The sequence below is a fragment of the Sporothrix schenckii genome, assembly GCF_000961545.1.
Source record: "Sporothrix schenckii 1099-18 chromosome Unknown Cont41, whole genome shotgun sequence".
Classification (NCBI taxonomy): domain Eukaryota; kingdom Fungi; phylum Ascomycota; class Sordariomycetes; order Ophiostomatales; family Ophiostomataceae; genus Sporothrix; species Sporothrix schenckii.
The window spans coordinates 4,296,130-4,322,837 of record NW_015971142.1 but is presented as its reverse complement, the minus strand read 5'-3'; the positions used below and the strand labels follow the sequence as shown (position 1 = coordinate 4,322,837).

General features: G+C 52.4%; 12 protein-coding genes across 12 annotated transcripts; 8 read left to right on the top strand and 4 right to left on the bottom strand.

The window, feature by feature from the left end:
* Positions 1–425: 425 nt before the first annotated feature.
* On the top strand, positions 426–2,219 carry SPSK_07305 (MFS quinate transporter; the record flags this gene model as incomplete). The annotated part of the gene is made up of 3 exons (XM_016733969.1): positions 426–517; positions 686–1,837; positions 1,919–2,219. The coding sequence occupies 3 exons, from the start codon at positions 426–428 to the stop codon at positions 2,217–2,219; spliced, it is 1,545 nt and encodes a 514-aa protein (XP_016591714.1).
* A 124-nt stretch (positions 2,220–2,343) lies between these two features.
* SPSK_07684 (uncharacterized protein) lies at positions 2,344–3,465 on the bottom strand (the record flags this gene model as incomplete). Its single annotated transcript, XM_016734341.1, has 1 exon — positions 2,344–3,465. One exon carries the CDS (start codon positions 3,463–3,465, stop codon positions 2,344–2,346), a length of 1,122 nt encoding a protein of 373 aa, XP_016591713.1.
* Positions 3,466–3,549: 84 nt separating this feature from the next.
* Positions 3,550–4,428, bottom strand: SPSK_07847 (uncharacterized protein; the record flags this gene model as incomplete). Its single annotated transcript, XM_016734501.1, has 1 exon — positions 3,550–4,428. One exon carries the CDS (start codon positions 4,426–4,428, stop codon positions 3,550–3,552), a length of 879 nt encoding a protein of 292 aa, XP_016591712.1.
* Positions 4,429–7,845: 3,417 nt separating this feature from the next.
* SPSK_07239 (high affinity methionine permease) lies at positions 7,846–9,790 on the top strand (the record flags this gene model as incomplete). The annotated part of the gene is made up of 4 exons (XM_016733903.1): positions 7,846–8,020; positions 8,101–8,219; positions 8,299–9,335; positions 9,409–9,790. The coding sequence occupies 4 exons, from the start codon at positions 7,846–7,848 to the stop codon at positions 9,788–9,790; spliced, it is 1,713 nt and encodes a 570-aa protein (XP_016591711.1).
* A 591-nt stretch (positions 9,791–10,381) lies between these two features.
* On the top strand, positions 10,382–11,050 carry SPSK_07974 (2OG-Fe(II) oxygenase family oxidoreductase; the record flags this gene model as incomplete). Its single annotated transcript, XM_016734626.1, has 1 exon — positions 10,382–11,050. One exon carries the CDS (start codon positions 10,382–10,384, stop codon positions 11,048–11,050), a length of 669 nt encoding a protein of 222 aa, XP_016591710.1.
* A 3,245-nt stretch (positions 11,051–14,295) lies between these two features.
* On the top strand, positions 14,296–15,522 carry SPSK_07620 (omega-6 fatty acid desaturase (delta-12 desaturase); the record flags this gene model as incomplete). Its single annotated transcript, XM_016734279.1, has 1 exon — positions 14,296–15,522. One exon carries the CDS (start codon positions 14,296–14,298, stop codon positions 15,520–15,522), a length of 1,227 nt encoding a protein of 408 aa, XP_016591709.1.
* A 1,234-nt stretch (positions 15,523–16,756) lies between these two features.
* Positions 16,757–17,392, bottom strand: SPSK_07990 (uncharacterized protein; the record flags this gene model as incomplete). The annotated part of the gene is made up of 2 exons (XM_016734642.1): positions 16,757–17,173; positions 17,270–17,392. 2 exons carry the CDS (start codon positions 17,390–17,392, stop codon positions 16,757–16,759), a joined length of 540 nt encoding a protein of 179 aa, XP_016591708.1.
* A 489-nt stretch (positions 17,393–17,881) lies between these two features.
* On the top strand, positions 17,882–19,039 carry SPSK_07666 (NADH:flavin oxidoreductase/NADH oxidase family protein; the record flags this gene model as incomplete). The annotated part of the gene is made up of 1 exon (XM_016734324.1): positions 17,882–19,039. One exon carries the CDS (start codon positions 17,882–17,884, stop codon positions 19,037–19,039), a length of 1,158 nt encoding a protein of 385 aa, XP_016591707.1.
* A 561-nt stretch (positions 19,040–19,600) lies between these two features.
* Positions 19,601–21,811, top strand: SPSK_07144 (fungal specific transcription factor domain protein; the record flags this gene model as incomplete). Its single annotated transcript, XM_016733811.1, has 1 exon — positions 19,601–21,811. The coding sequence occupies one exon, from the start codon at positions 19,601–19,603 to the stop codon at positions 21,809–21,811; it is 2,211 nt and encodes a 736-aa protein (XP_016591706.1).
* A 1,354-nt stretch (positions 21,812–23,165) lies between these two features.
* On the top strand, positions 23,166–23,789 carry SPSK_08000 (SCP-like extracellular protein; the record flags this gene model as incomplete). The annotated part of the gene is made up of 1 exon (XM_016734652.1): positions 23,166–23,789. The coding sequence occupies one exon, from the start codon at positions 23,166–23,168 to the stop codon at positions 23,787–23,789; it is 624 nt and encodes a 207-aa protein (XP_016591705.1).
* Positions 23,790–24,399: 610 nt separating this feature from the next.
* Positions 24,400–25,509, bottom strand: SPSK_07691 (uncharacterized protein; the record flags this gene model as incomplete). Its single annotated transcript, XM_016734348.1, has 1 exon — positions 24,400–25,509. The coding sequence occupies one exon, from the start codon at positions 25,507–25,509 to the stop codon at positions 24,400–24,402; it is 1,110 nt and encodes a 369-aa protein (XP_016591704.1).
* Positions 25,510–25,836: 327 nt separating this feature from the next.
* On the top strand, positions 25,837–26,070 carry SPSK_08211 (uncharacterized protein; the record flags this gene model as incomplete). The annotated part of the gene is made up of 1 exon (XM_016734849.1): positions 25,837–26,070. The coding sequence occupies one exon, from the start codon at positions 25,837–25,839 to the stop codon at positions 26,068–26,070; it is 234 nt and encodes a 77-aa protein (XP_016591703.1).
* Between the last annotated feature and the right edge of the window lie 638 nt (positions 26,071–26,708).

Genomic DNA, 26,708 nt, shown 5'->3' with positions numbered 1-26,708 from the left:
CGACCGGACGCTGCTGACCGTCATTGGCATGCTGTCTTTAGCGCGTCCCGAAGCGTAGACTTTAAAGTGGACCAGTCCACGGAGAATAGGCTTCCCCGCAATTTATTACCAAGGGACAATGGAGACCATCGAAGAAATAGATGGCACTGATCATGCCTATAGACGCATGTGTTCTTCTGATTCGAGGACTCTCGATGCCGTGAGCTCAGGGGGGTAAGCACGTCTTAAGAGAGCTGTTGTCAATGAAGCATTGCTTCGGTTCTCGATAGTATATAAACTATGCCCCAGGTCTCCTTCCACTGTTGTTTCTCATCTCTCTGTGGTCTCTCTCTCGACACCATATTGACATTTGTCACCAAGTCTCTTTGCATTGTATTTTTTTTTTTTTTTTGCGACATAATATTACACCTTCGAGCTTCCTCGAGATGAAGGGCGAGACACTGGGCAGAATCCGAGCATATTGGCTCGGCAGCGTGGTGTGTCTCGGTGGTTTCCTCTTCGGCTACGACAGCGGCATGTAAGTGACTTCTATTCTGGTGGTGTCTTCATAGCCTTCTTCAACGGTATATAACTATCAAGTCAATTTGCAAAGTACATCACTAACCATTGGATAGCGTCGGTGAGTGCACGATATACGCCAGACAGACGTTACTCTGGCAGGCCCATGTAGCAACCAAGTCATCAGATCCATTGCCATTGAGACTCGTCTAATAGCACATGGTCTTCTTCCCTCTAACACCTGTCTCCTAGGTGGCGTCCTTACTTTTAAGTCATTCGAAAATGACTTCCACTACACGTCCGCCGACGCCACGCGCACCAACTCGCTCGCCGTCGGCCTGCAGCAGCTTGGTGCCTTTGTGGCTTGTTTCTTGGCATGGCCGCTGACGTCCCGCCTCGGCCGCCGGAAGACATTGATGTTGGCGTCGTTTGTGTTCTGCGTCGGTGCTCTCATTCAGACCATCAACACGCATTCTCTGTCAGCGTTTTATGTGGCCCGTGTCATTGCTGGCCTCGGTCTCGGTGCAGCCACCGTGGTTGTGCCCACTTACAGCAGCGAGATGTCGCCTAAAGACATCCGTGGTCGCATCGGCTCTTTCTTCCAGTGGTTCTATACATGGGGCATCTTTTTGTCCTATTTTGTAGACTACGGCGTGTCGTTGCACATGGGTGGAACCGACTCAAGGCAGTGGCAGATTCCGGTAGGCCTGCAGCTGGTCCCGGCTGGACTGCTGGGCCTCGGAATGCTCACTCTGAAAGAGTCAACACGTTGGTTGACGAAGAAGGGTCGCCATGAGGAGGCCTGGAAGAGCCTCACGTGGATCCGGGGTCAAGATTCCGAGGAGGTGCAAATGGAGATGGAGGAGATCCGCCGGGGCGTTGAGAACGAAGTGCGGGCCACCGAGGGCTTCCAGCTCCGGGAGCTGCTTCAAGGAGACAACTTCAAGCGCGTCTTTACTGCCTTCGCCATCTTTACCGCACAGCAGTCGACGGGTGCTACGGCATTTGCATACTTCGGCCCGCAGTACTTTAAGCTGCTCGTGGGCAGCGGATCCAAGGATCTTCTGCTGACGGCCATCTTTGGTGCCATCAAAGTCGTCGCATGTGGTATATTTGTTGTATTCGTGTCGGAGCGTGTCGGCCGCCGGAGCATGCTGGTTGGTGGCGCGGCACTCATGGCGGCGTGCCAGATCACCACGGCCATTGTGGTCAAGACCATCCCACCCCCGGCCGAAGGCCGTGTCACTTCGTCCGGAATCGCCACGGTGGCGCTAATCTATATTTTTGTCATCATCTACAACTTCTCCTGGGGTCCTCTTCCATGGCCCTATGTGTCCGAGTGAGTGACTCAGTTGACTTTTCGACTCGAGGCTCCTTTTGTGCCGCAGGCATATCTACATACATTTACTGACTGGCATAGGATCTTCCCGGCTCGTATTCGTGAACCGGGTATCGCAGTCGGTGTGGGCTCGCAGTGGTTGTTCAACTTTGTGTTCTCGCTAACGACGCCGTACATGATGAAGGGACTGGGCGGCTGGGGCACGTTCCTGCTTTGGGGCATTTTTGATGCTGTTATTGCTGTTGTGTCTTTCTTTTTCCTTCGCGAGACCAAAGGTCTGTCCCTGGAGAAGATCGCTCACCAGAAGTTCCGCAAGAGCGCCGATGCACACCAGGTGGACGAAATTGAAGATGCCAATGGAAAGGCGCCGACTGTCCTTTGAAGAGGGTACTTTCGCATATTGTTGACGGGGAGACACCAGATACAGTTTTCATGTAGTTTTCAAACATGACTTTGCGATGTTTGCCTTCTAGAAATATGCTCTGAAGCTATATTATATGCAATACCTAGAACATTTGCTGCTCATCCATGCCCACTCTGCTCCCTTGAGGAACAGGATTGCCGTAGGTACCCAGCATATCCGACCACAGTCCAAAGTCAAACCCAGGACCGTCACCCATCAGATCGCCAAACAGCGGCGGAAGGTCAAACGTCGTGACAGCCGCATCGCCAACGTCGTTGTTAACATCCGTGCCCGCATCTGCCCAGTATTCTGTCACGTGCCCGGTGTTGCAGTTGTCCTGCCGCTGATGTTGATTTTGAACAACATCGATGCGGGTCGGCGACCAGGCTGGAGGAATCATCCCAGCCACATCGGCGGTGCCGGCGTTGTCTTTGCTCCGTTCGGCTACAGATGCATTAGACGCTGTTGGGCGTGCAGCGCCTTCCCTTACGGCCTCACGGCTATCATCCACAAAATCGGAGCGTAGGAGAAGACTGTGGACAGCGAGAAACTGGTGAGATCCGGCTTCCTTTGTCACACCGGGCGGGATGCGGATGCCACGATGGGCGCTAAAGACGGACTCGTTGTCGTTGTTCATTGGTGACGACCGTAGCAGGCGGCGGTAGCGGGCCACGAGTCGTGTGAGATCGTCGCGCATGGGCTGGACCGCGACAGAAAAGGCAAATCGGCGTGACAAGGTATCGAGCACATCCTGGCCCTTGGAGATGGCGATGCGCACTGCAGAGGTGTCAGCCGTAGATCGTGTGCCCTGTGTTCTGTCGTACGTGCTGCCAAAGAGCACAAATCGAGTGGCCTGGTAGCCACAGACTGCGGCATCCCAGTCGAGCGGCTGAGATGGGTCGGCATGCTGGTCGTAGTCGGCGAGGACACATAGCACTTGGCGCGCATTCTGGATAGCCCGACTGCCCAACAGTGTGATATCAGCCGGGTGGATCTCGTCAATGCAGCTCTGCGCAGCCGTGTCCGGGTGTCCTCGGAGGAAGCTGCGATATAGGTCGCATTGACACTGGTAGTAGGACATGTGCAACATAGCGTACTGGGGCGACCACGGGAAACTACTCGGTTCAGCTGGTGGATATCTGTCTTGAGGCGCCATTTGGAGGTGGATGCGTTGGAGGCTGCTCTGGATCTCATCAAGGGTGGTATAGAGGTTGCCAAGGGTCATTCCTTGTCCGTAGATCTGTCGGTTAAATCTGGCTAATATTAGCCACGTGAAACTCATGGGGCCAGTTGCAGGTCAAAAATGGGCCTACTTCATGATGTTCCGCCGTAACAGCGCCACCTTGACAAAAAGTCCTCGTTGTCCAATGGAGGTCGGCTCGACTCCCAATCCCCGGATTAAATAAGCCGTATTCATATCTGGACTGGCCTCGTTGGCAAAGTTGGTATCTTCCCTAGGCAGCCGCAGGTAGATGATGTCCGGGTGACACAGTTCAAATTCCCGTAGGCCCGAGCAGAAGACTTCCTCCAGAAAGTACAAAGACCAGAATGTTCGGCGGCGGACCTCCTGGGCCACGGGACTCAGCTCGTGGTGCTCGTAATTCAGACGCAGGGCAGCAGCGAGCCTGGCTGCTAGGCCGGCCAACATAAATGCCCGACTAAAACCCCCAGAGTCGGCACGGTAGCGGATGACCAAGAGAAGCGCCTGCAGGTGGAAAATGGACGGATGGCTGAGGCCCTGAAATACAAGTGTTTCGCTGGCCTGGGCCCATTTATCGCGCTCGTCGGCACATCGCCCCATGAACAGCGCCGTAATAGCACAAAGTGCGGCCTTGAGGGCCGGGTTGATGGAACGTTCAAGACATCGCTGCACGACAGTAGACTGATGCAAAAAACCGTACGCAGGCAGGGCGTGGAGATAGCGGAAGTACTGGTCTACCAGCTCGGCCTCGATCTTGTCATCAATGTCTACAGAGAAGTCGGTCAGAGAGGGAACAGACACCACAGGACGACCAGGTGATGTGATTGTGCGGCCAGGCATGTGGTCAGCGGTGTTCGTGATAACGCTGTTGGTGAGAGAGGGACGGAGGTTGGAATCAGCAGTGAGATCATCGGACGCGCCATGGGCCGGACGTGGTGCAATTGTCGCCGACCGTCGCTGCAAGGTGCTCATTGGGCCGGGACACATTTTGGCTTGTCTGGATTTCCACGTCGCCGCTGTCGTCCCGCGTACCAAGTTGTTGCGTTGTGTGCTGCGGAGGTTACCCTGCATCGTGGTGTATGTACAGGGTTGATTTCGTCGCACGCACTCGGCACACTCTGGTGTGTCAGCCGAACATCTGATTTTGCGACTACGACACCGAACACACGCCAGCGAGCTACGGTACTTGGGCGGCAGCTCAACAGCCGCACTGGCTGCTCGGCTGGCTGCTCCGTCTGAGCGATTCGAGAGAGAGCAGACCAGCCGAAGACGGTCGCATGTCCCACAAGACGGCAGGGCCCCATCACAGCGGACCTACTACGGATACGGTTGTGGTTAGCAGTTCACCCCGGGAACATTGAGGCAGAAAGTAAACGGAAGAAGGGCAGGAAGGGCAGTCATGCCTTTCTGACGCGACATTGCACGCAGGCGGTCTTCATAGTAGTCTCTCGTGCGGGTCTAGTAGCTGACGTAACTCAATATATGAGCCGCAGCTCAGCGTTCCCTGGCGACGGGGGGGTTGGGGGATGAGATGGACGACAGCCGACGGTATATGAGTGAAGAGGGCGATAACGGATAACGGGGTGAGATAAGACGGTCCAACGTGCACGATGGCCGATTTCCGTCAAAGCACATCAAATCCCAGAGGCGTTCATCCTCTTCAAAAAAAGCACGGCGACACCGGGTACAAGTATGTGTTCGGAAACGTTTATTTGCTTCTACTCTCCTCTCCGTGGGTGGTGACAGGCGAAGTCGGCAGAGGAGATGTGCGGCGGGGAACCAACCCAAGTGGGCCAATGGCAACAGACAAAATCCGAAAGCCGGTTAGGGAAGTGGAGAAAGCCTGACCACTTTGCTAGCACATGTACTGTGCGAAACGGGAACTGTCACTTGCGGCCCTACACTTGCACCCGGACAGCTGCATTGCGTCCCTAAATGGCGCCCAGCAGTACAGGTCTTACGCCAACACCAGCGGTAGATCTAGCGACCGAATGTCTTACTGCAGAATGTCCATTGACTGTCACGAGTTACGTAGGGCGATCATCTAGGTGTTCAATGCTCAGCCGCGTCTGGCAGAGCTTGGAGCCATCATCGTGCACCACAAAGCACCCAACTCCAACAACATCCTTAATCTTTTACCAAGGACACAAGTGAAACGGAGGTGAACAGCTCCGCGTCCTTGACGAGGCGGACTTGGTCGTGCTGATAGATGCCACTGTGCCTTAAATTGGAACCCAGTCCCGCCCAATGCAGAGCACGCGATCTAACGACACGAATGTGACTCGTTGAAAGACACAACCACTTTGTGATCTTTGCCATGCGCCAAGCGCCGAACAGTAGACGAAGCCATTCTTCTGACCCATACTGCCGATGTATTGGAGTCACATGATCTATATATGGCGGGAAAGGCGCGGGGGGGTATTGGCGGACGCGGCAGTCACTTGGCTTCCCGCTCTACACAATGCAAGGCTCGTCTACGGCAAGCTGGTAGCTATCAAGACCGGACCGTCCTCTAACTGTGCTGTACATCATGGCACGACAGCGGGAGGTGACGGTGGAAACGAGTATCGCCGGACATCATGCATCCACGACAAATCTTGACAACGTAGCGCGCCATTCTGGCCACAACAAGCCGTTTTCTCTCATTTACAAACACGGATGTGCTCTTGGATGGTACGGTGGTGCATTTCGTCGGTGCCATGCTTGGCTAGCGTGACGACGCAATCTTCGGCGGCGAGTGGATCTCGTCTGGGCATCATAATTGCATGCGACCGCAGTTGGCTGTTTGGCCTCTAGAATTGTGCGTACTGGTTGGCCGCCAAGGCAGGCACGACGCTGTTACCATCATATTGAACAACGGAGAATGGGTGTCTCTGAAAATAGGTGTCTTCAGATCTACCCAGAGGTGGCGCAAACGCACCATATGAGGCTTCCAAGTGTGTGCACCCCTCAATGATGACTCCATGGTCGCCTGGGTGCTTGGCCAGTGCTCGATAATATAGCCGAAGGAGCTTCCAATGCATAGCGGGTGATAGTGCGTGATGTTGTCTGAGATGGGTGAGGTCCTTCGAAAGCCATGTCAGTCGTGTAGGACGAGAGGGGGTGCGCCAATGTCGAAGTATACCCCGGTAATTGGTCGGAGCTGCAAGACAACGCAAAATCGATTGATCATCTTCTGCTCGAGTTCCGTCATGCTTCTAGAACGCCCGAAGCGTTCCAGGTAGTAAACGTAAAACAGATGCCCGGTTGAGCCGCACGAACCCTAAACCTGATTAGTAGTAGTAGCACATCCTGGTGTGGGAGTCGCATTTCGTAAAGGCACCAAATGCCAGGTTGCCCATCGGCCCGTGAAATACACTAAACATCTTACAATTACACAGATTTAGCAACGTGCATACGAGATAGACAAGAGATTCTGCTTCGTGGTATATGCACCTGAAGACGAAATGTTCACAAGGCAGCAAGCATTGTATGAGTGGGGATAAAAATCCGGATGCGCAACGCCGTTCCCGAAAACCGTCGAGATCCGTACATGGAAATTGCTTGGTAATATCTTGTTCCACGAGCGTAGCGGCGTTCCAGTGATACTTCGTAGTTACCCAACACCGTGGTCAGCTTACCGGACACTAAACAACATACGATGATTTCGCACGTATACGATGTAGACGAAGCTAAGAGGACTGTCAGTCCCTGCAGCCCTGTGACGCCGTGCCATTTTATTTGAAGGCTTTTTCTCGGCCGTTTTCTATATTGGGAATGAATAACGAGGACATTGAAAAGATTCTACAGAATAAGCTAAGCAGTGGAGAATTACGGAGGACAATACTACTTTACCAGGTTAACACAGAGATATGCTGTACATTGTGTTGAATGAGCCATCGCAGTTTACTTGGCAAGAAAGGTCTGGTGGTTAACAATTGCGTAAGACGGACGGTTCTCCTGGCAAGCCCCCGATGGGGAGGAAAAGCATAACGGCCGGGCGCGTCGCGTATTTCTCGTCAGCAGTTGCGACTTACGGCGACAGCCTGGATTTGGAAGGAGAAGTGCACTGGATTTGTCAAAATGGTACACAGAATTTTTTTAGACTGGGGCGGCGAAATTGTTTGCGATGGCGCAATCGAGGTCCCGCTTTGGAAGTACCGATCGACGACTCCCGTTGGCTCCTGCAGCGTTTCGACACTAAGGTGTACCTTGTGGCAGCCTGTCACGACATCCAAGTACAGGTACAAGTAAAAAAAATGCGTCGCAGCCGCCCGAGAAGTCAAAAATATAAAATCTTAAGATGCACCGGTTTCCGATTTGTCTACGGCGCTTCAACGTATAGCACCCAAGCTGTTCGACTCGGTTGGGACGCACATATTTTGACTCATGCCATAATTTGCCCACCTACGCCGTCCTACCTCGATGGCACCTTCCTTCTTCTCGAGGCCCAAGGGCTCAACGTCCTCATTCGATCAGTCCACCCCGCCGGAATTGTCGACCGACGCATCAACTCCAACAAAGGCAAAACCTGGCGATGGCGGCGATGGCGGCGATGGCAGCGAGACCAATATTGGGGCACGCTCCAGTGCAGATGTCGGTAAGTTTTCGTCTTGCGTTGCGAAGAGGCAGGCGTTTCCCAAGCAGGGATGCTTACTGCTATTTCCACAATACTAAAAGCCGACGAACTGACACCTTTGCTTCCGTCTCCACCTGATTCCGAAGGCCGCATCGAACATGCTCGCGAAAATAAACGTCAAATCGGCGTACTGTCGGCGACCATGCTGATTGTCAACCGTGTATGTAAAGACCATGTCACATCCCCGTCACCGCAACTTTGTTTGACAGAGGGTGACATTACTGACTTGTGATTTCAAGGTTATCGGGACGGGCATCTTCGCGACACCCGGTACCATCCTCGCGCTGTCTGGCAGTGTTGGCTTGTCCCTGTTTATCTGGGTGGCCGGCATGCTCATTGCCGCAGCAGGCACGGCCGTGTATATCGAATTTGGTACGGCTATTCCGAGAAACGGCGGCGAGAAAAATTACCTTGAGTTTGTGTACCGGCGCCCACGTTTTCTTGTCACGGGCTGCTATACAGGCTATGTGATGCTTCTCGGCTGGGCCAGCGGTAACTCTGTCATTTTCGGCGAATACATCCTCAACGCCGCGCAAGTCGAGCCAACACGGTGGAACCAACGCGGTGTTGGTTTGGCATGCATCACCAGCGCGTTTCTCATTCACGGCCTTGCACTCAAATGGGGTCTTCGCCTCCAAAACTTCCTCGGCGCCATCAAGCTTATCATCATCCTCATCATTGTCGTTGGTGGATGGGTTGCTCTAGCCGGACATATCAAGCTGCCCGAGAACGAGAAACCGCACAACTTTCGCAATGCTTTTGACGGGACGACAGGCAGTGCCTACGGCGTTGTCACCGCCCTGTACAATGTCATCTGGAGCTACATTGGCTACAGCAACGCCAATTACGCCCTCAGTGAGACGAAGAATCCGGTGCGAACTCTCCGCATTGCTGCACCGCTGGCCATTGGAGTCATCTCTGTGCTGTACATGCTGGTGAATGTGGCCTATTTTGCTTCGGTGTCCAAGGAGGAAATCATCTCTTCGGGTCAACTGGTGGCTGCATCCATGTTCAAAAATGTATTTGGTGGCGCAGCAGAGCGGGCCCTGTCTGTCTTTGTCGCACTGTCGGCATTTGGCAACGTTCTCAGCGTCATCTTTTCGCAAGGCCGGCTGGTGCAAGAGCTGGGTATCGAGGGTATCCTTCCATTTTCGCGGTTCTGGGCTAGCAATAAGCCCTTCAACGCACCGCTGGCTGGGCTCTTTGAGCACTGGGCTGTGTCTGTTATTATTATGCTGGCCCCACCACCTGGAGATGCATACAACTTTATTTTGAAGTAAGTTTTCCGTCCGGAATTCCAGCCGCAATCGCCTGGACGGCATATTCAAAAACTAACTCATGTGGTACAGCCTTATTTCCTATCCACTTGCCATTGTCAATGCCTTTGTCGCTGCTGGTCTTTTGTTTCTCTACAAGAACCGGCGGTCATGGAATTGGCACCCACCCATATCTGCAACGTGGCCCGTGGTTCTTTTCTTCTTCCTCAGCAACATCTATCTTGTTGTCGCTCCTTTTGTCCCTCCCTCCGAGGGACAAAACGTCTACGACAATCTCCCGTACTGGATCCACTGCGTGGTCGGCTTTGGTTTGATTGTTGCTGGCGGAATCTACTGGGTTATCTGGGCCAAGATTCTCCCCAAGATTGGCCGGTACGAACTGGTGCGTGAGGAATATATTGATGACATCGACGGGTGGGAGAAGCACGTGTTTGTTCGCAGACCCATTACTTAGAGCCATAAGACACATGATGGCAATGCACTTTACGACATAATTTTAATCTCAAAATCCGAATTTGGCAATTACCCAGGCAATTAACAGTGGGCAAATGGTAGTAGCTAGTCATTTAAGAATATTGTATCAGTACTTTGCTTTCTTTGGATGGGTGACTTGCCGAGTGAGCCAGTCAGTCCATTTCCGACGTAGTAAGCCTAGTCCAAGTCGAAATTGTCCCAAATTCATCTACAATCCAACAGCGGCTACCATTGCTTGCATTTATTAAGACACTAAAATAAAGTAACAATATTCACATCATCGTCGAATGTTGAAGGTTCGCACTGATTAGGTTCCTTTTGTAGGACCCACTATTCCGTTATGTGCATGAGCCGAGGCATCTTAGGAGGCAGGACCATCAGTCTAAGGACCAACACGTGACCTGCTGGGCTTCTCAAATCATTAATGTGACATGTCCCGTGATATACCATGTGACCATCTGAGTGATGAAATGAATGGCGAATTTAAAATTTCAAAAGAGCAGTGACCATTGGATCCAGCAAGCAGGACAGTGATCATATGTTGACGTTGTCGCTAGAACCGAAAGAAGACATGCCCCAACCACGACTCATCGGAGCTCAAGAACTGCCAATTGAGCCGCCGGGCATCATTTGGAAGGACGACTTCATCTCGCCCGAGCTAGAACAGGAGCTCATCGACCGGTTCCTCCACAAGATGGACTGGCCCGACGGAACTGGGCGACGATCTCTGCACTTTGGCTACACCTTTGACTACCGGACCTTTGGCGTTGACCCCGAAGTTCATTTCACGCCATTTCCAGATTGGCTCCTTCCGCTGATCCCAACTGGCGAAGACCGGCCACCTGAGCAAGTCTGTTTGCAATACTACCCGCCGGGCTCGGGCATCCCACCACATGCCGACACACACTCTGCTTTTGACCAGTTGTACGCTCTATTTTTTGGATCGCCCGTACTCATGCAGTTCCGAAAAGGTGACAAGCGTGTTGACATCGACCTCACGCCACGCAGTATGATGCAAATGACTGGAGACGTCCGATTACACTGGACCCATGGCATCCGGCAGCGCAAGACAGACACATTAGCCGACGGCACAGTTCGCAGGCGTGAGGACCGTTGGAGCATCACATTCCGGTGGCTGCGAGGTGGCGAGTGTGACTGCGGTGATGTGTCTCTGTGCGATACGGCGCAAAAACGATTAGGTATTGAGAAAACTTATCGCTGGAAACAGAAATCCAAATGATGAAAATTAGAATAATATTTAATGTATAAGATGTAGCGTAAACTATGAACCAATAATTCTAAATAAATGGTTTTAAAATGTGGCACTTTGTTAGCAATTGTTTAAAACGGGACGAAAAACGCAATTTTTGAAAATGGCGCAGCAAAGCCGATTTTTTCTCGCCCGCAAAGTAGTCGACGCGAGGAATGCGCTCCAGTTACACGAATTAACACAAGTAATAAAGTTGACGAGATGATATACTTTCTTTGTTTTTAACTCCCTGTGATCCGGCGGAATACTGAGCGGCGGTGCGCATGGTTCTTCTCTCGCAGACCATCGCTGTGGCGCAAACCAGTAAAGGTCGCGGACAGGCTCGCGCGTCACTCGGACATCTCATTAGGCGCGCTACGGTGCGCTAGGTGGCATCCAAAGATCAAGACGTCGCCCGGTGCCAGAGGTATCGCAACCCATATGTGTGACTAAACCCACGAGTCTGCGATACGGCTACCGTGGGCCAGATCAACATCCATCTTGTAGGAGCCGGGCACAACCTCAAGGCAGCGGATCGCAATGGTTGCGGTATCTATCGCAATATTTGCCGTGATGTGCTCGATGCAGCAGATATGGTCGTACGCAGGCGCGTCCAGGAGCGTGTGAAAGCCGTTGCCATACGGCAGGGTCGTATGCTTCTTGGTGTGTTGTTTTTCCAGCCGGGTTCAGGGGCCGCAACTAGAAGGAGGCTTGCGAGCATATTTTGGCATTGGTGATTTAACGCACTGCCCTCAATTAGATTTCACTTATATTTACACGCAGACTCAATTTAATTAGTGCAAAATACGAGGCAGAACTTCATTCCGAGAAGGTCAGCACTGGCTTCGTACACAATCTCGTGGTGGCTCAATTCTGACGGAGAGTGTCCCTGTATCAGATATGTATAATAACAAATTCACTTTTATGTTTTCGTCAGCGAGCTGGACAACACTGTCAGGGTGTTTACAGTCGACGGCGGCAATAATGACGGTCGTGACATCTGCTCGCAATCCTCCTTGAATATCACTCCGATTCAAACGGTCTCGACCCTTGGCCCTGGCTCAAGCCGCTCAGAACCAAATAATTCCAACTTGGCCGCGGAGGCTCGCCGAGCGATGGCACGTTTGCATATGTCTCGAACCGTAACACAATGTCGTACCATACTGACACGCTGGCCATCTACTCAGTCCAACCGGATGAGTTTGAGCATCACGTCTACATGAGGAACACCCTGATGTACGGCAAAATTCCCCGACATTTCTCACTCTCGCCCGACGGTCGGTATATGGCAGTCGCCAACCAGGTATCTAACAGTGTGGTTACATTAGAGCGCATTGGTGAGCTCGACGGTCGGTATTGTAACTCTCGGTGAATTTGACGTTACGCAGAACAAGGGGCCTATGGCTGTGGTTTGGGATAGTAACTACAGTTATCATACTTGATAGCAGAAGAGCGAGGTCTACCCCTCTTTATGTTTATTAACGTAGCCTCCATGATGGACAACTTAGTATCAAGTACACTTAAGATAGAATAGGTAGAAACAGAATTTACATGGCAAGTCGATGAGACGCAACTACTTTAAAGGTTTATAAATGGTGAAGTTAATGTAGGCGGAATAGGTTGTCACTATATTTTTACCTCAACTGTTACGCACTTCGTCGCGGTAACGATAAAGTAAATATCACGATTGATATCAAAATAAAACAAAAAACCTACCTTATTAAATAAAGACAAATATTTTTAACTAGTTATATGTATCATCGGAGTTTAAATCGAAGGTTAAATTCATAAGATTCAATAAAATCAACTAATATTACCTTCCCGTTTAGTTTCAGTTCTTACGTTTACCTACCGACCTCGATGAAAATAAAATCAACGTCACCAACTAACCCTAGTTAAAAATTCATAAAGTAACGGCAAGATCAAAGTTCGATCGACACCTTGGAAGAGCGACAAATCAATAGAACCGGTGTTGACTTTGCTTTTGGGGCTTACCAAATACTCCACGCATTCATTTACAAAGAGGACGTTCCGGTGCAAACGATTGAGAGTCTTACTTGGATAATTGACGGTGAGCTGAAGCTGGTTTAAACCCTGAATTCTCTCTCTTTTTTCTTTGGATACGCGGCTGCATAAGATCCTGCAATTGACGGCTGATCCATGGTGGGGTATGCGGAGAACAACCAATTGCATTACAGAGTCGATACTCTCCATACGGAGTACGACTTGCATCAATGTCAGATCATCTTCATCGCAAACCACACTCTGTATTTGCATGTCAACGTCAAGACCACCCACTGTCACTTGCCATGCTAAGTCCCAAATAGTCCCACTTGCGACACTGACACATGCACACAAAGGACGGCCCTTTCCGATGGCCGAGGAATTGGAATCCAGCCAATGATTGGCACTTGTAAACATTCTGGAGCTATTCCTGGCGACTAGGCCTGTGATGGTTTGTACTAATCTCTACAGGCGGAATGGCAACCTTTTTGCTCCATAAATGCAGGCTCTTTCCCATTGACAAAATAACAGAGTTTTCGTCCCCTTTTTCTTATCCTTATCGCCCTACTGTTTTTTTTTTCTCCATCACCATTTCCAGGGGTCCTCCAAGGTTCATGCCTACCGGTAGCGCGGAAAAAGTCTTAGTGCAATCTTAAAACGCCCATTGACCAGTTAGAGACGAGAATTGTTGGGGCATGTTCCATAATAGGAAACCGCGAACCGGTGTCTTTCGATTTGGCCAGACACACGCCCAAGTCGGCTGCCAGAAGCAGACGACGGAACCGAGTGGTTTTCGGGGTTTTCCTGTGTGTTTGGCGGAGGGATTTGACTTCGGCGGTCATTCCTGTCTGTGGAATGAGCTCTGTGGAATAGGATGTGCCCGGCAGGACACAAGTAAGCAGAGTGGGGCGAGAGCCGAGCGGTTTTCTCCTACGTTCCTCGTGCTGTCCTTTTCCTCTTTTCTCTCATTTTTTTCACCCGGTCCTGGGTCCGTTTTGAATGGAAAGGGGCGAGCAACCGCCAGGCGGTTTGGGAAAATCTTGTCAGTTAGCAGGCTAGGTATCGTTGTGGGGAGAGAGCAATTTTAAAAAAAAACAAAAAAACAAGTGCAGTGCAGTAAACTCCAACGTTTGCTAACTCTCTTCCCTTTGTTCGTCTACTCGCCTAGTGTTTTCCGTAATCGACATATTCCCTCTCTTACTTTCATCGCATCCCTCCTCACTCTCGCCATTATGTCGGTTGTTTCGTCCTCCGTGTCTTCGAGGCAGCCTAGCCGTCGGGGCAGTCCTGCGAGAGCTCCGGTCACCAACGAGAAGGCTTTTATGGCTACCAATGCGCCGGAGGCGTTCCCAGACATCAAGACCATCCGTGATGCCATCCCCGCGCACTGCTTCGAGTCATCGACGGCTCACTCCATGGCCTACGTCGTCCGCGACTACGCCATGGCCTTCGTGCTTGGCTGGGCGGGCCTGACTTACATCCCCAACCTTGAGAGCACACTGCTGCGCACTGCCGCCTGGATCGCCTACGGCTACGCTCAGGGCCTGGTACTGACGGGTATCTGGATTTTGGGCCATGAGGCCGGTCACGGCGCCTTTTCACCGCACGGTCTTGTTAACGACATCGTCGGCTGGTTGCTACACTCGAGCTTGATGGTGCCGTATTTCTCATGGAAATTCTCGCACCACCGTCACCACCGCTTCACCGGCCACATGGAAAAAGACATGGTCTTCGTCCCGCGCACCACGCCTACCAGCGAGATGAAGCCCGGCATTGCCACGCTCTGGTTCGACCCTGAGCTTGTTGAGGACACCCCGTTGGTCCAGATGCTGCAGCTCATTGCCCACCAGCTTGCTGGTTGGCAGATGTACTTGCTGTTCAACCTGTCGGCTGGTGATGACAGTAAGCAGCGCGATGACGCCCCCTGGTACCGCTTAAGCCACTTCGAGCCCACCAGCGCCGTCTTCCGTCCCAGTGAGGCCTTGTTCATTGCCCTGTCCGACATTGGCCTGCTTCTGATGGCCGGTATGCTCTACATCGGGTCCACCTATGTTGGCTGGTCGACTGTCGTCTTCATGTACGTCGTGCCCTACATGTGGGTGCACCACTGGCTGATTGCCATCACCTACCTCCACCACAACCACCCAGATGTCCACCACTATGATGCCGAGAGCTGGACCTACGTCAAGGGAGCCTTGGCCACGGTTGACCGCGACTTCGGCTGGGTCGGCCGCCATCTCTTTCACGGCATCATCGACACCCATGTCGTCCACCACCTTTTCCCTCGCATCCCATTTTACAAGCAGGAAGAGGCTACCGCTGCCATTCGCCCTCTCCTGGGTAACTTATTGCACCGCGAGACCCGGTCCTTTGTCGGCCAGTTGTGGTCCACTTGGAAGACATGCAAGTACGTCGTACCGGACCCGAGTGTTCCTGGTGCCATGAAGTGGGCTGAGTAGCGTCCTTCTCTGTCCATTTTGTTTTTTTCGTACCTGTCTCATTTTTCTTTTCTGATATTCTACAACGTCCTTTCTTTCGACAATGCAAAGCACACACAATGCAGCATGGATGGAGCATACATAAAAGTCATAGATCAAAACATTAGAGCACGGGCGGTCATATGACCTGGATTACTGGACAGTAACAGCTGCGCCTTGATAAACGACCGGAATAATCAACTCACATAGTAACTACACAGCTGCCAGTGGACCACTGACAGCCAGAAACTATACATACAGTTTACATACGTGGTTTACACTATCTGTGGCGTGAAGTGATGTTGTTATATCGCGGTGCAGGCGCAGTTCGACGGCATTCGGGAGACCCTGGCCCGCGAAGACCCCTACTGGAACCGTCAAGGGCACACTATTTGCAGGGAAAGATGGCGAGCGCCTTAAAAACACACGTATACCGTCTGTGAATGGATGGTTAACGACTAACATTTCGTCCACGTTCTGTCTGCCATTTGTTGCAGCCGCTGGGCTCTATCCAGGGATGGCACCAGCAAGGGCGCCCACGGCGACTTTGCGCCCATCATGCCCAATTCTGGAAAACTGGTGCTCGAATGGCTGCAGGCGAGCAACAAGCGATACGAAGAAGCTTGCTTTGAGCTGGCAACGGACTTTTTGATGCACGAACGGCACGTCTAGATGCTGAACATGCTTGGTTAATACCAGAGAGACGCGCAACAAACATCCAATGACGAGAGGATGTTTCTTGGCTTCCACGAAGACAGTAAATCACGGGCTATGGCATGTACAAAGCGCATGTGAACTTTATGAGAGAATTGCCGCTGTCATCGTCTTTTGCTCCTCATTGGGCCGGTTGTTCCGTCCGAGAACCGTATCAGAACCTTACAGTTTTATCAGATCTGATCACCTGGCACATGAATTTCAACATATTACGCGTACACGCGGTTTGTCAAGAAGATCAAGGTACGAGTCAAAATTGTAATGTAGATTGTATTTGCAAAACACAAGAGACCGGCCTAACTCCGCTGCAGGGCGCTGTCGACCCCGGTGGCATTCTTTCGCCAGGGACGTCGAGCGTATGACCGCAGAGGTATCGTCGCTTGCGGGTAAATCCTCCCGAGGAAGGTACAGAGAAAGGAAATACAGGAAAAAGGGTCTAAGAAAACATTCTGTCCTGAAATCTGCGGGGTGTACGACATACGTCGTACAAGAGATATGCATATTACAGCTGCGCGTCGTCCTTATTCCCAAACCCACTGCCGCTGTACTGCTTCACGCCCTCGACACTGTGAAGCCAGGCCACACGGTCGTCGGTAAACTGTTCAATCCTGGGCCTGAGCTTTGTTTCAATCAAGTTGAAGTCATCCACAGTGCCAAGACGCAAGATGCTCGTGCCCGGAAAGCCTTTGCCGACGCGGTACATCAGTGTCCCACATGTCGAGCAGAAGTAGTTTGTCATCTTGTGGCCAGAGCGGATGCTAGTCGACTGGCCGAATGTCTTAAGGTTGTCTCTACCGCGTACGTGTTCCAGGTGTGTGTCTGCAACCACAAAATTGGAGGCAAACGTGGATGCCGTGATTTTTCTGCAGTCGGTGCAATGGCACAAAAATGTGTCACGGAGACCAGGGCCTTGCGTAGGCTAAAAATTGTTGTGTTAGTGGTCTGCTAAGTCGCCACAGTGCTGAGGCTGTAAGGGATGGAATGCTATGCTGTCCAATCCGATGGTATTTCTTACAAAAGCTAGCTGGACTGCGCCGCAAAAGCACGTAGCGGATGCTCGTTCGTCGGTAGACCACCCATCGGTGGCTAAGCCCGCGACGGGAATGTAAGGCTTGGATTTGTCTGCAGCGGCAGCCATTGTTGAAAGCAGAGACTTGTTCGGCGGTGGTAATTGGTAATTTGCGTTTGATGGTCAATTGAAAACCTTTGGTTGAGTGTCATCAAAGCAGCACGAATGCAAGAGCAGAAGGGAGTGTTATATATGTCGAATGCGAGTCACCATTAACAAGAAAAGCCCGCGCTGTCTTTTAGAAAAGGGCGCGGTTGACAAACGGAGTATCGGAAGGGAGTTGCGGAGTTGATGCAAAAGTCGTCTTGTGTTAGCTGTCATCCGTCAACTCCTGGGAGATGACGAATCGCAGTCCTCCGTAAATGCGCTCTACCGTGCTTTGTAATTCATCGTTTCGTGGTTTCCAGGACATTGCCGGAAAATTACCAAAAAGTCCAAAACGGACACCCAGTCTGTTACCTTGTACACTTTATCTTCATTTTTTCACATCTGCGGCTCACATACTGTTGTACAGTACAGAGTACTGGACACACAAATCTCACCGCGGTATCCGTCTCCATGGCATCGTCCTTTGCAAACAGCAGGCTTTTCAAGCCGCTAAAACTGGGCCATGCGGCCCTACAGCACCGCATTGCCCTGGCTCCCCTCACCAGGAACCGGAACGATAGCGAGCACTCACCGACCCCATTGATGGTGACCTACTACGCCGATCGCGCCTCTACATCCGGCACTCTCGTCGTTTCGGAGGCCACTGCAGTTTCACATGACGAGGAAGGCCAGCGCAACATCCCTGGATTTACAAGTGACCGCCAGGTAGCCGCATGGAAGGAGATCATCGACGCCGTCCACGCCAAGGGCTCGGTGTACTTCCAGCAGCTGTTTGCTCTCGGCCGCGCTTCTACGGCAGACTATGTGGCCGAGAGCGGTCGCCCGTACCGGTCCAGCAGTGCCGTCGCCATGCAGGGCGTTGACGCCACGCCTACCGCGATGACAGAAGATGAAATCCATGAGACCATCCAGGCCTTTGTGGACTCGTCGAAGCGAGCGATTGCCGCCGGGGCTGACGGTGTCGAGATCCATGCTGCTCACGGTTACCTGCTCGACCAGTTTCTGACGGACTCGGTGAATCGGCGCACTGATCGTTGGGGCGGCTCCATTGAGAACCGATCTCGGTTGACGCTCGAGGTAGTCAAGGCTGTTGTGGAAGCCGTTGGTGCTGAGCGCGTTGCTGTCCGCTTCTCGCCGTATGCCGGTTTCCAGGGCGTCGAAAAGAGCGATACGCGCGAGTTGTACGGCTACATCGTCGGCGAGCTGAAGAAAATGGACAATGCCAGACTCGCGTACTTGTCCCTGGTGGCCGCCACCGGCGACCCGGCCGCAATCATTTTTGGGGGCAAGGAAATCAACAAAGGCAAAACGCTGGACTTTATTCTCGACGCCTGGGACAACCAGTCGCCCGTTATGATCGCCGGCGGCTACACTCCGGAGACTGCCCGGTTGACAGTTGATGAGCACTACCAGCATTACGATGTGCTTGTCGGTTTTGGCCGCCACTACCTCGCCAACCCAGACCTCGTGTTTCGCATCAAGAATGGCATCCCGCTGAACAAGTACAACCGCAAGACGTTCTACCTGGTCATGTCGAATGTCGGCTACAACGACTACCCATTCAGCGACGAATTCAAAACGACCCAGGAGACTCTAGTGGCAGCATGAATGGCGTAGAGTACTGCTTTTTTTTGAGGCAGAGTAGAATTTTAGATACTGCTTGGAGTGGTGTTGAGTGGTAGAATTGATTCCGTTGACCACGGCTCGACTTTTGCTTATCGTGAAGGTTTACGATTTCTGTTGGTGCTCGACGGCTTAGACGTTCAGCTCAGCTGGGGCTTCAGTGGGTGGGTGCCCACTGCAACACAATTTTCACACTCTCTTGGACATTTCCCAATCGTTTTGGTGTGAGTTCTCATCAGCTTTCACCTTACCATTTTAGTGCATTTTCGCGCCGCGATTAGTGTAAGATTAGTTCCCTGAATACGGTCGTTGGTGGTCAATTCGTTTACAGCCCCATCACCGTAGTAAGATTATTAACAGCGCAACCGGCCCTGAAGAACAAATATGACGCACAGCTCCGAAACTCCGAGCACCCCTTCTCCGCCTCAGAGCCATTCCGCAGCAGCCCCCTCACTTTCCTTTGTCATCCATCGTACCTTTCGAATCCGTCCGCAACTCCGTTCCCTTCCCTAACTCCGCTACAGTCACCGCCCACGAATACAAAACATGATGCCAGAAACAACTCGCAACACCGAAGACCATTTCGACGCCCGTCGGCGGAAAAGGAAGCAAGTCTCTCGAGCTTGCGATTGGTGCCGTGCCCGCAAGATTCGATGCGACAATGCGCAGCCATGCGAGGCATGCCGCCACAGAGATGCACCATGCACGAACCGAGGAGCGGACGACAAACCCCGCACGCTCCCGCAAGCGCTCCGGGAAACGGAAAAGCTGAAGCTCCGGATCAAAGAACTGGAAGCTTTGCTCGATTCTAGATCGCCCGTCGCGCCGGCGGCTTCATCCAACCTTTCAACCCTCAGCCGCGCGCGAGTCCCGTCCGATCCAGACCCAACGCAGTTTCCGACGAGTCCTGCCTCAAAGCCGCAGTGGAAGGGCATCTATGTCGATACGGCGCGCTCTGGCCGGCCGTCGTACTACGGTGCGGCGTCCTCTTTCTATTTTTTGAGCCGCATCGGATCGTTTCTCGCCAACGCGCTTCAGCAGCCACATGCCACACAGTCCATACAGCTGCGCGGGCCGAACAAACGGGTGTATCGCGATGCTCCGAGGGAGGCTGCCGACAATGCCGTGGCCGATCTAGACGGCATGCCGACCAGGGGCCAGGGGCTCTTCATGTCCCGATTGCAAGAAGAAGCCGTGCTGCGGCTGTTTTGGGAAGGATACCATTGCCTTGTCCCTATCGTCGATGAGACACAATTCCGCACCCACTACGCGTCGCTGTGGGAGTCACGCTCCACACAGCGGGCGCAATCCGCCCTCGTTGACATCATCCTTGCGATCAATTTGCAGTTTGGCTACGCATATATGCCGCCTGCCATACTTGGAGTTGCCGAGGCTGGACGAGACGTGCTGCCAGACGATGCCACCAGCGCTGGCCGGGCCTACTACCGTCGCGCACAGAGCCTTTTGTTTGATGAGCTCGAGAGCCCATCAATCGCAACGGTACAGTGCTGTATCTTTGCCACGTACTACCTGTGTTGTGCATCGTTTCAGAACACCGCCCACGTTGTCCTCGCCCAGGCCGTCCGGACAGCACAGATCCTCGGGCTGCACACCGAACCGTCGGCAGACCTTCCGTATGCCGAGGAAGAGCTACGCAAGCGGGTCTGGTGGACAGTTTGGATGACTGACACAAAAATATCATCCAAACTGGGCCGCCCTTGTCTCATTGACCGCGCGCTGGTGACCGTCAGCTTGTTCTCCGATGGTAGGGACGCCGCCACAGCCAATGACGCTACGCTGGGCTTCCACGACAACGTCACGTGGTTGACGTATGCACTGCAGAACTTGCGTTTATTCCAGACGCTGCTTGATGTGTTCGATCCGCTCTGGGAACAGTTTGGTCGTGCCATACACCGCAAGGACCTGTCGTGCATATACACAGACCCGGATACAGTGGAAGGCTGCGCCGTAACCCTGGCTCAGATGCTCCCAGCAATGAAGACGTGGGCGGACAACGTGCCTTCGGGCTTGAAAATGCGGCGACGCGGTGGGGGCGAACCGTATTCCACGAGCTGCCTGGCCGTGGAAATCGATACTCTGGTTCCGACCTGGCTGCAAAGGCAGCGCGTCTGCCTTGAGTTGACATACCACCATGCTGTGTTCAACCTCACTCGGCCTTTTATCACATTCTTCACACACCCCGGAACATACACTCCTGTTGCAGAGCGCCTTGCCACCACCAGTGTCGACCATGCTGTTTCATTTGCCTTGATCATGCATCAGTTCATCACAGAGGCCGATGTCATGAGCTGTTGGTCAGAGTATTTTGCCATGCAGTGGAACGCAACCATAACACTGGTGGGCTTCATCCTAGCCTATCCCATTCACCAAGCCACTCAAAAAGCTCGCCGTGCAGTGGACAAGGCCTTGGTTGTGCTTGATACGTTTGGCGCTCACTTTGCCATCAGTAACGACGCCGCCGCAATTACGAGGGACCTGGTCACCAAAGCCGATTTGCTGGCTGGACACAGTGGCAGTGCCGTCTCACCTGCCCTGAACACCACTCCTCTGCTGCCCGGTGCAGCCCAGGACATTCTTCCAGCAGAAAGCGGTATCAACTCAGCCGGCAATGACCTTTCATGGCTCGATCCATCCCAACAGGATGGCTTTTCTCAGTTTATGGACTGGGCCCTGTCGGTTGACGCATACAACAGCTTCGAGAGGTTTTTCACGCCAGGTATAAGTTCTTTCACATGACTGCGGTATTTATGGTAGACCTTGAACAAGTTAGATATCAAGTGGGGAGCGCATACAATTAATTGAAATTTATTATTGTATTAACTTGAGGGTTGACATTGACATTGACATTCCAGGTGTTTTGTTGGCGAATGATCTTGGCCCTCCCAATGGACCTGGACTTGCAAGTTTGGATAACAAGAACTAACCGAGTTTGTCGAACGGTGACAGAAAAACTAACAACATATCCCACATCGCCTACGCCAATAATATCTTTGTCTGTTTATTCGGCATGCATCATGCATCTCGAAGAACATCACTAGGTAACAGGACTCGAGAGATTCGAGAGGTGGGGAGTGCATATACCATGGATATGTCGAAATTCGATATGCATGACGGTGAAAGCGTAAGAAATGTGACAGGAGAAGGGGAGATTGATGGCTCACTACGTAAAGAAACAGCAGGGAAATGCCCCGATGCTCAGGCCGCCAGCCTGATGGGAATGGCGAGGCGTAGCAGCGAATTTAAAGGAATCCAAACACAACCCGAAAGAATACATAAATGTGGTAGACGTTATTGCGACGCAAGGTGGTTTAGGAAGCTAGCCTGATTTATTACTAACCACGCTTCGTCGTTGCTTTCCTTCTCGGCCGGGCTGGAACCCGGTTCAAGGGCACTTGCAGGTCTCTGGTCCCGTAGGTCACCCGACCAAGTCGAAACACGGAGCATATCCTACGTGTCGGCCTCGGTAATAGCTCCTATTGTACGTTATCCCAAATGTCGCTCGCTACTTTTCCCATTTAGATTCCAAGGAAAATTACTTTGGTACCTGCTTTAGTCAGACGTTTTATTTTTTATTTTTACATTATGTTATTTCCGTCCATATACTCGGTCTTGAACCTTATTATTCGTCCATGCACCGTACGAATTACAACTCATCGTCAGCAAAGCTGCTCTCTCGCCACATCTTTGAAAACGCGGTGACGGATGTGAAGACAGAATGTGTCCGGTTTGCAGATCGGCAAGACCATGCTTATCCAGAACTATGGTCCTCTTGCTCTTCACGTATTCATGTTTCTTATGTTCCACATGCTCTGCTTTGGGGCTTACATGATATGACTCCCATTTCGTTATACAGGAACTTTAATTAACATTACTGATGGCATTGAAACCGACTGCCTGCCTTCTCGTCGTGTATAAATTCCAAAACCTCTTGCCGATTCCTGTCTGTTGAGTTTGACTCTCCTTCACCCACCTTCCCTTCCCAGACAATATATACTTGACTTCAGAGTTCTCTCTTCAATCTTTTTTAAAACACAAAACACCTCGGCAAATATCTTTCACTCTTCTCCTCCCTGATCTCCTTCTCGTCAAAATGAAGGTCTCTACAGCACTCCTGGCCGCCGCCTCCGCGGCGTCGGCGTCGCCGATTGTCAATGAAACGTGGTACGCCTTCGACAGCCATGCTGCCGACGCCACATCAGTCATCACCGCACGCAACGGTTACGCCGACATCGCTGTCAGCACCCACAACACGCACCGCCAAAAACACTCGGCTCCCCCCATGTCATGGAACGCCGACCTGGCCGGTTACGCCGCTGCTGTGGCGTCCTCATGTGTCTTTGCGCACAATCTGGGCCCCGGTGGCGGCGGCTACGGTCAGAACCTTGCTGTGTCCGGCTCGAGCGCCGACATTACCAGCGCCGACCCCAACACGTTTCTTACTCAAGCTATCACGAATATATGGTACGACGGCGAACTGGCCTTGTACCCGGGCTACGGCCAGCCGACCCCCGACATGTCCAACTTTAGCAAATGGGGCCACTTCTCGCAGCTCGTCTGGGTGGCCTCGACGGAGGTTGGCTGTGCGACGCACTACTGCCCGGCAGGCACCATATTCCCGGCGCTCAACTCATGGTACACTGTCTGCGACTACAAGGCGGCGGGCAACGTGGCCTCACAGTACGGCAAAAATGTGCTGCCGCCGCAGGGTATGTGAGGAAGACTGTCAAGAGGACGGAAGCGCTTGCTAGCTTTGTCGGTTGTTACCCTGTTTGCTATCAAGTTGTGGCGTTGAGCCACGTTTTAACCAATTTAAGAGTCAATAGAATGTACCGTTGGGGACAATATGCGCAGAGTGGTATGGATATGATTCATGTAGAGATCCTATGTCCCGTAAGCAAATGTAGAGATGAATAGCTTTGAGATATCGTGAGCGAATGAGTGAGAATAATAAAAGCTACAGGTAATGGCAATTGGTCGACAAAAGTGGAATAAGCAATGCGTCCTTGTGGAGGACATAAACACGGATAGCCAAAATACACAGAGATATGAAGCGGGCACAATCGACATGCCACCGACCAAAGGTGAACGATATGTGGCCGTTTGGTAGCGCCCTGCGGATAAAAACGCATGAAAACGATAGATCACAAATCAAAACGCCTCACAACATCCCGAACGAGACCAGGCAGACCCAAAATAGCAAGAAAAGTGCAGACCGAAAAAGGTAAAACAAACATACAATAAATACGCAAAGGAACCGAGAAGGGCGGAAGAGTATGTGGAAGAGTATATGAATGGCGTCTTCGTATGTCGCAAAATACGTAATTTCACGCCATGGAAATGATGGGAGTGTCGTAAGGGTTATCGTAATTGAAAATGGCTGGGCTGCTACCGCCGTTGCTGTTGACATTGATAATCAGTCGGCCGGCACCGCCACCACTATTGAGCTTCATGTTGCCCGCATTATCCGACGTGGCCGTCCATCCGTTTCGCGGTCCCCACATAATGCGCTTGCCGTGCTCCCGCACCGTCTCCTGCAATGCCTCCATGATCGGACAGTTCTTGCGCACGCTCTCATACGCGTCAAACTCAACCACCTCGACGCTCGGCGCTTCTTGCAAAATGTCGTGCAGCAGGTCGCGGGAGAACGCCTCGTAGAAACCGGCCTTGCGAAAGCCGTCCAGCCAGCTGACGCTCGGATCCAGCTGCACAAACACATTGAGCTTGCGCACGTTGACGCAGTCCTTGAGCCCCAGCTTGCGGTTGACCACCCAGCACTTCGGCGGCTTGTTGAACCCGGGGCCCAGGCGCAGCTCAAGGCTCGTCATGGCATTGCGCTGCTCCTTCTTGAGACGTGCCAGCAGCGGCCGGCGCGTCTTGAAAAAGCGGCCCGGGTAAGTCGGAAAGATGCGGAAGGTATGCATGCTGTAGTAGTAGTATGACGCCTCGCGGTAGATGGTACGGCAGGTACGCAGCAACATGAGCTTGCGGTGCACCTTCTTGTAGTTATCGGGCGTCAGATCAACCACGGCGTCGACACCCTCGAAGTGGAAGCCGTAGATCTTGACGCGCAGCTCCGACGGCAAGTCGAGAAGGCGGAAGGGCTGAATAGGGTATTCGGGCTCTTTGCCCTTACTGTCGCCCTCCGCAGGAGTCTCGCCGGATCCAGGAGGCGCAGCGGCAGCGGCTGAGCCATCTGCACCATTCGTCTCAGGCACAGTCGCCCCAATGCTCAGTTTGTGAATCGGGATGGTGCTGATGTCGAACTTGGCCGGTACCACATCATCCTCGTCTTCAGATACATAAGCAGACGGTAGGGCCGAGCTAGATGGCGTCGTAAAACTCGAAAACACCGGCGTGGCGACCGGCGAAACGGCGACAGGTCGGGACAGCCGTGGCCGCACGACTTGTGCCTTTTTGGTCGTTTTCTTGACCATTTCGTATGTGGGTATAGTTCTTCAAATCAATCAGCTAATGAGAAGTTGTAAGCTGTCGGTGCCGAAGAGTGGGATAGACCGTTTCCTGGTCTGCTGTCGATTCTGTTGTAGATTACGCTCGTGAGGGATGTCGGTTATGCGGTGCTTCGTAATCCACGCCCTGATGCCCGTCGTTTCGGCCTCCGTCAAAGCCAAGTCCTCAGTCTTGCTAGATAGAATAGGTAATTCTCTAGAGAGTGGCTCCATCGTGAGTGCAGCACGCAAGTCGACGAATGGGCGGCCACCCTCTAGAATGCCGCATGCGCGCCCGCCATTGTGGAGATTGAAATGTTGAGGACGACGGTGAACGTGAACGGGGGGTTGGGGTTTGACGAGCGTTGTTCGCGGAGGGTGGTTGTCCAAAAGTGTCTCGTGACCAGTGGAAACAAGATACAAAAGGAACAAAACGAGGGTGGTGTTGGAAGTGAGATTGACGAGGAGATTTCGAGGCTGGCCGTGTGGAATGGTTCTGCCGGCGTTAAGACGCTGATACGGTGGCGCGAGACGGCGGTGGTGTGGTGAGGCGAAAGCTGAGAAGGGAAAAAAGACGAAGGAGAAGAAACAGCCAGGAATGAAACCGGAAGATGAGCACGAGGACGGTAGAAATGGAGAAAGAGGAGAAAGAGGGGATCTAAATATGGGCTGTTGCATAGATTAACCCGGTACTGGAGGGTGGGCGCTGAACAGAAACAAGGATGGCGTCAGGCGTGCAACTGGAAGGCTCGCTCTGTCATCGGGTCAAGGCAACGCTGCCAAGCTGCTCTGCAGGTGAAGACAAAGGCGGGGAAGGGTCGGGACCTGCAGTTGACGGCTCGGTAACGCGATTGCTTCTCAGCAGTGGCAACGCTCGGGAGCGGGTGAATGAAAATCCGGCTTATGACGCTACCATAGCTTTTGTCTGGCTTTGCAGCTTTGGCTGACAGGTTGTGGCGCACACCCAACAGCAGGACAGACAGCGGACCAAGAACTAAATTTTTCCAACTCCTGCTGCGTCCAGTGTAAGGCTGCGAGGCACATCCCACCTTGAATTTTCAGGTGACAGCATCGCGTGTCGTGCGAAGCTCTCTTTCTGCGACCCCATTACCACACAACATCCGCTGCAGCACAACCTCGATTGTGTGCTCACTACATAAGCGCCTACAACCCCGACGTCTCTCCGT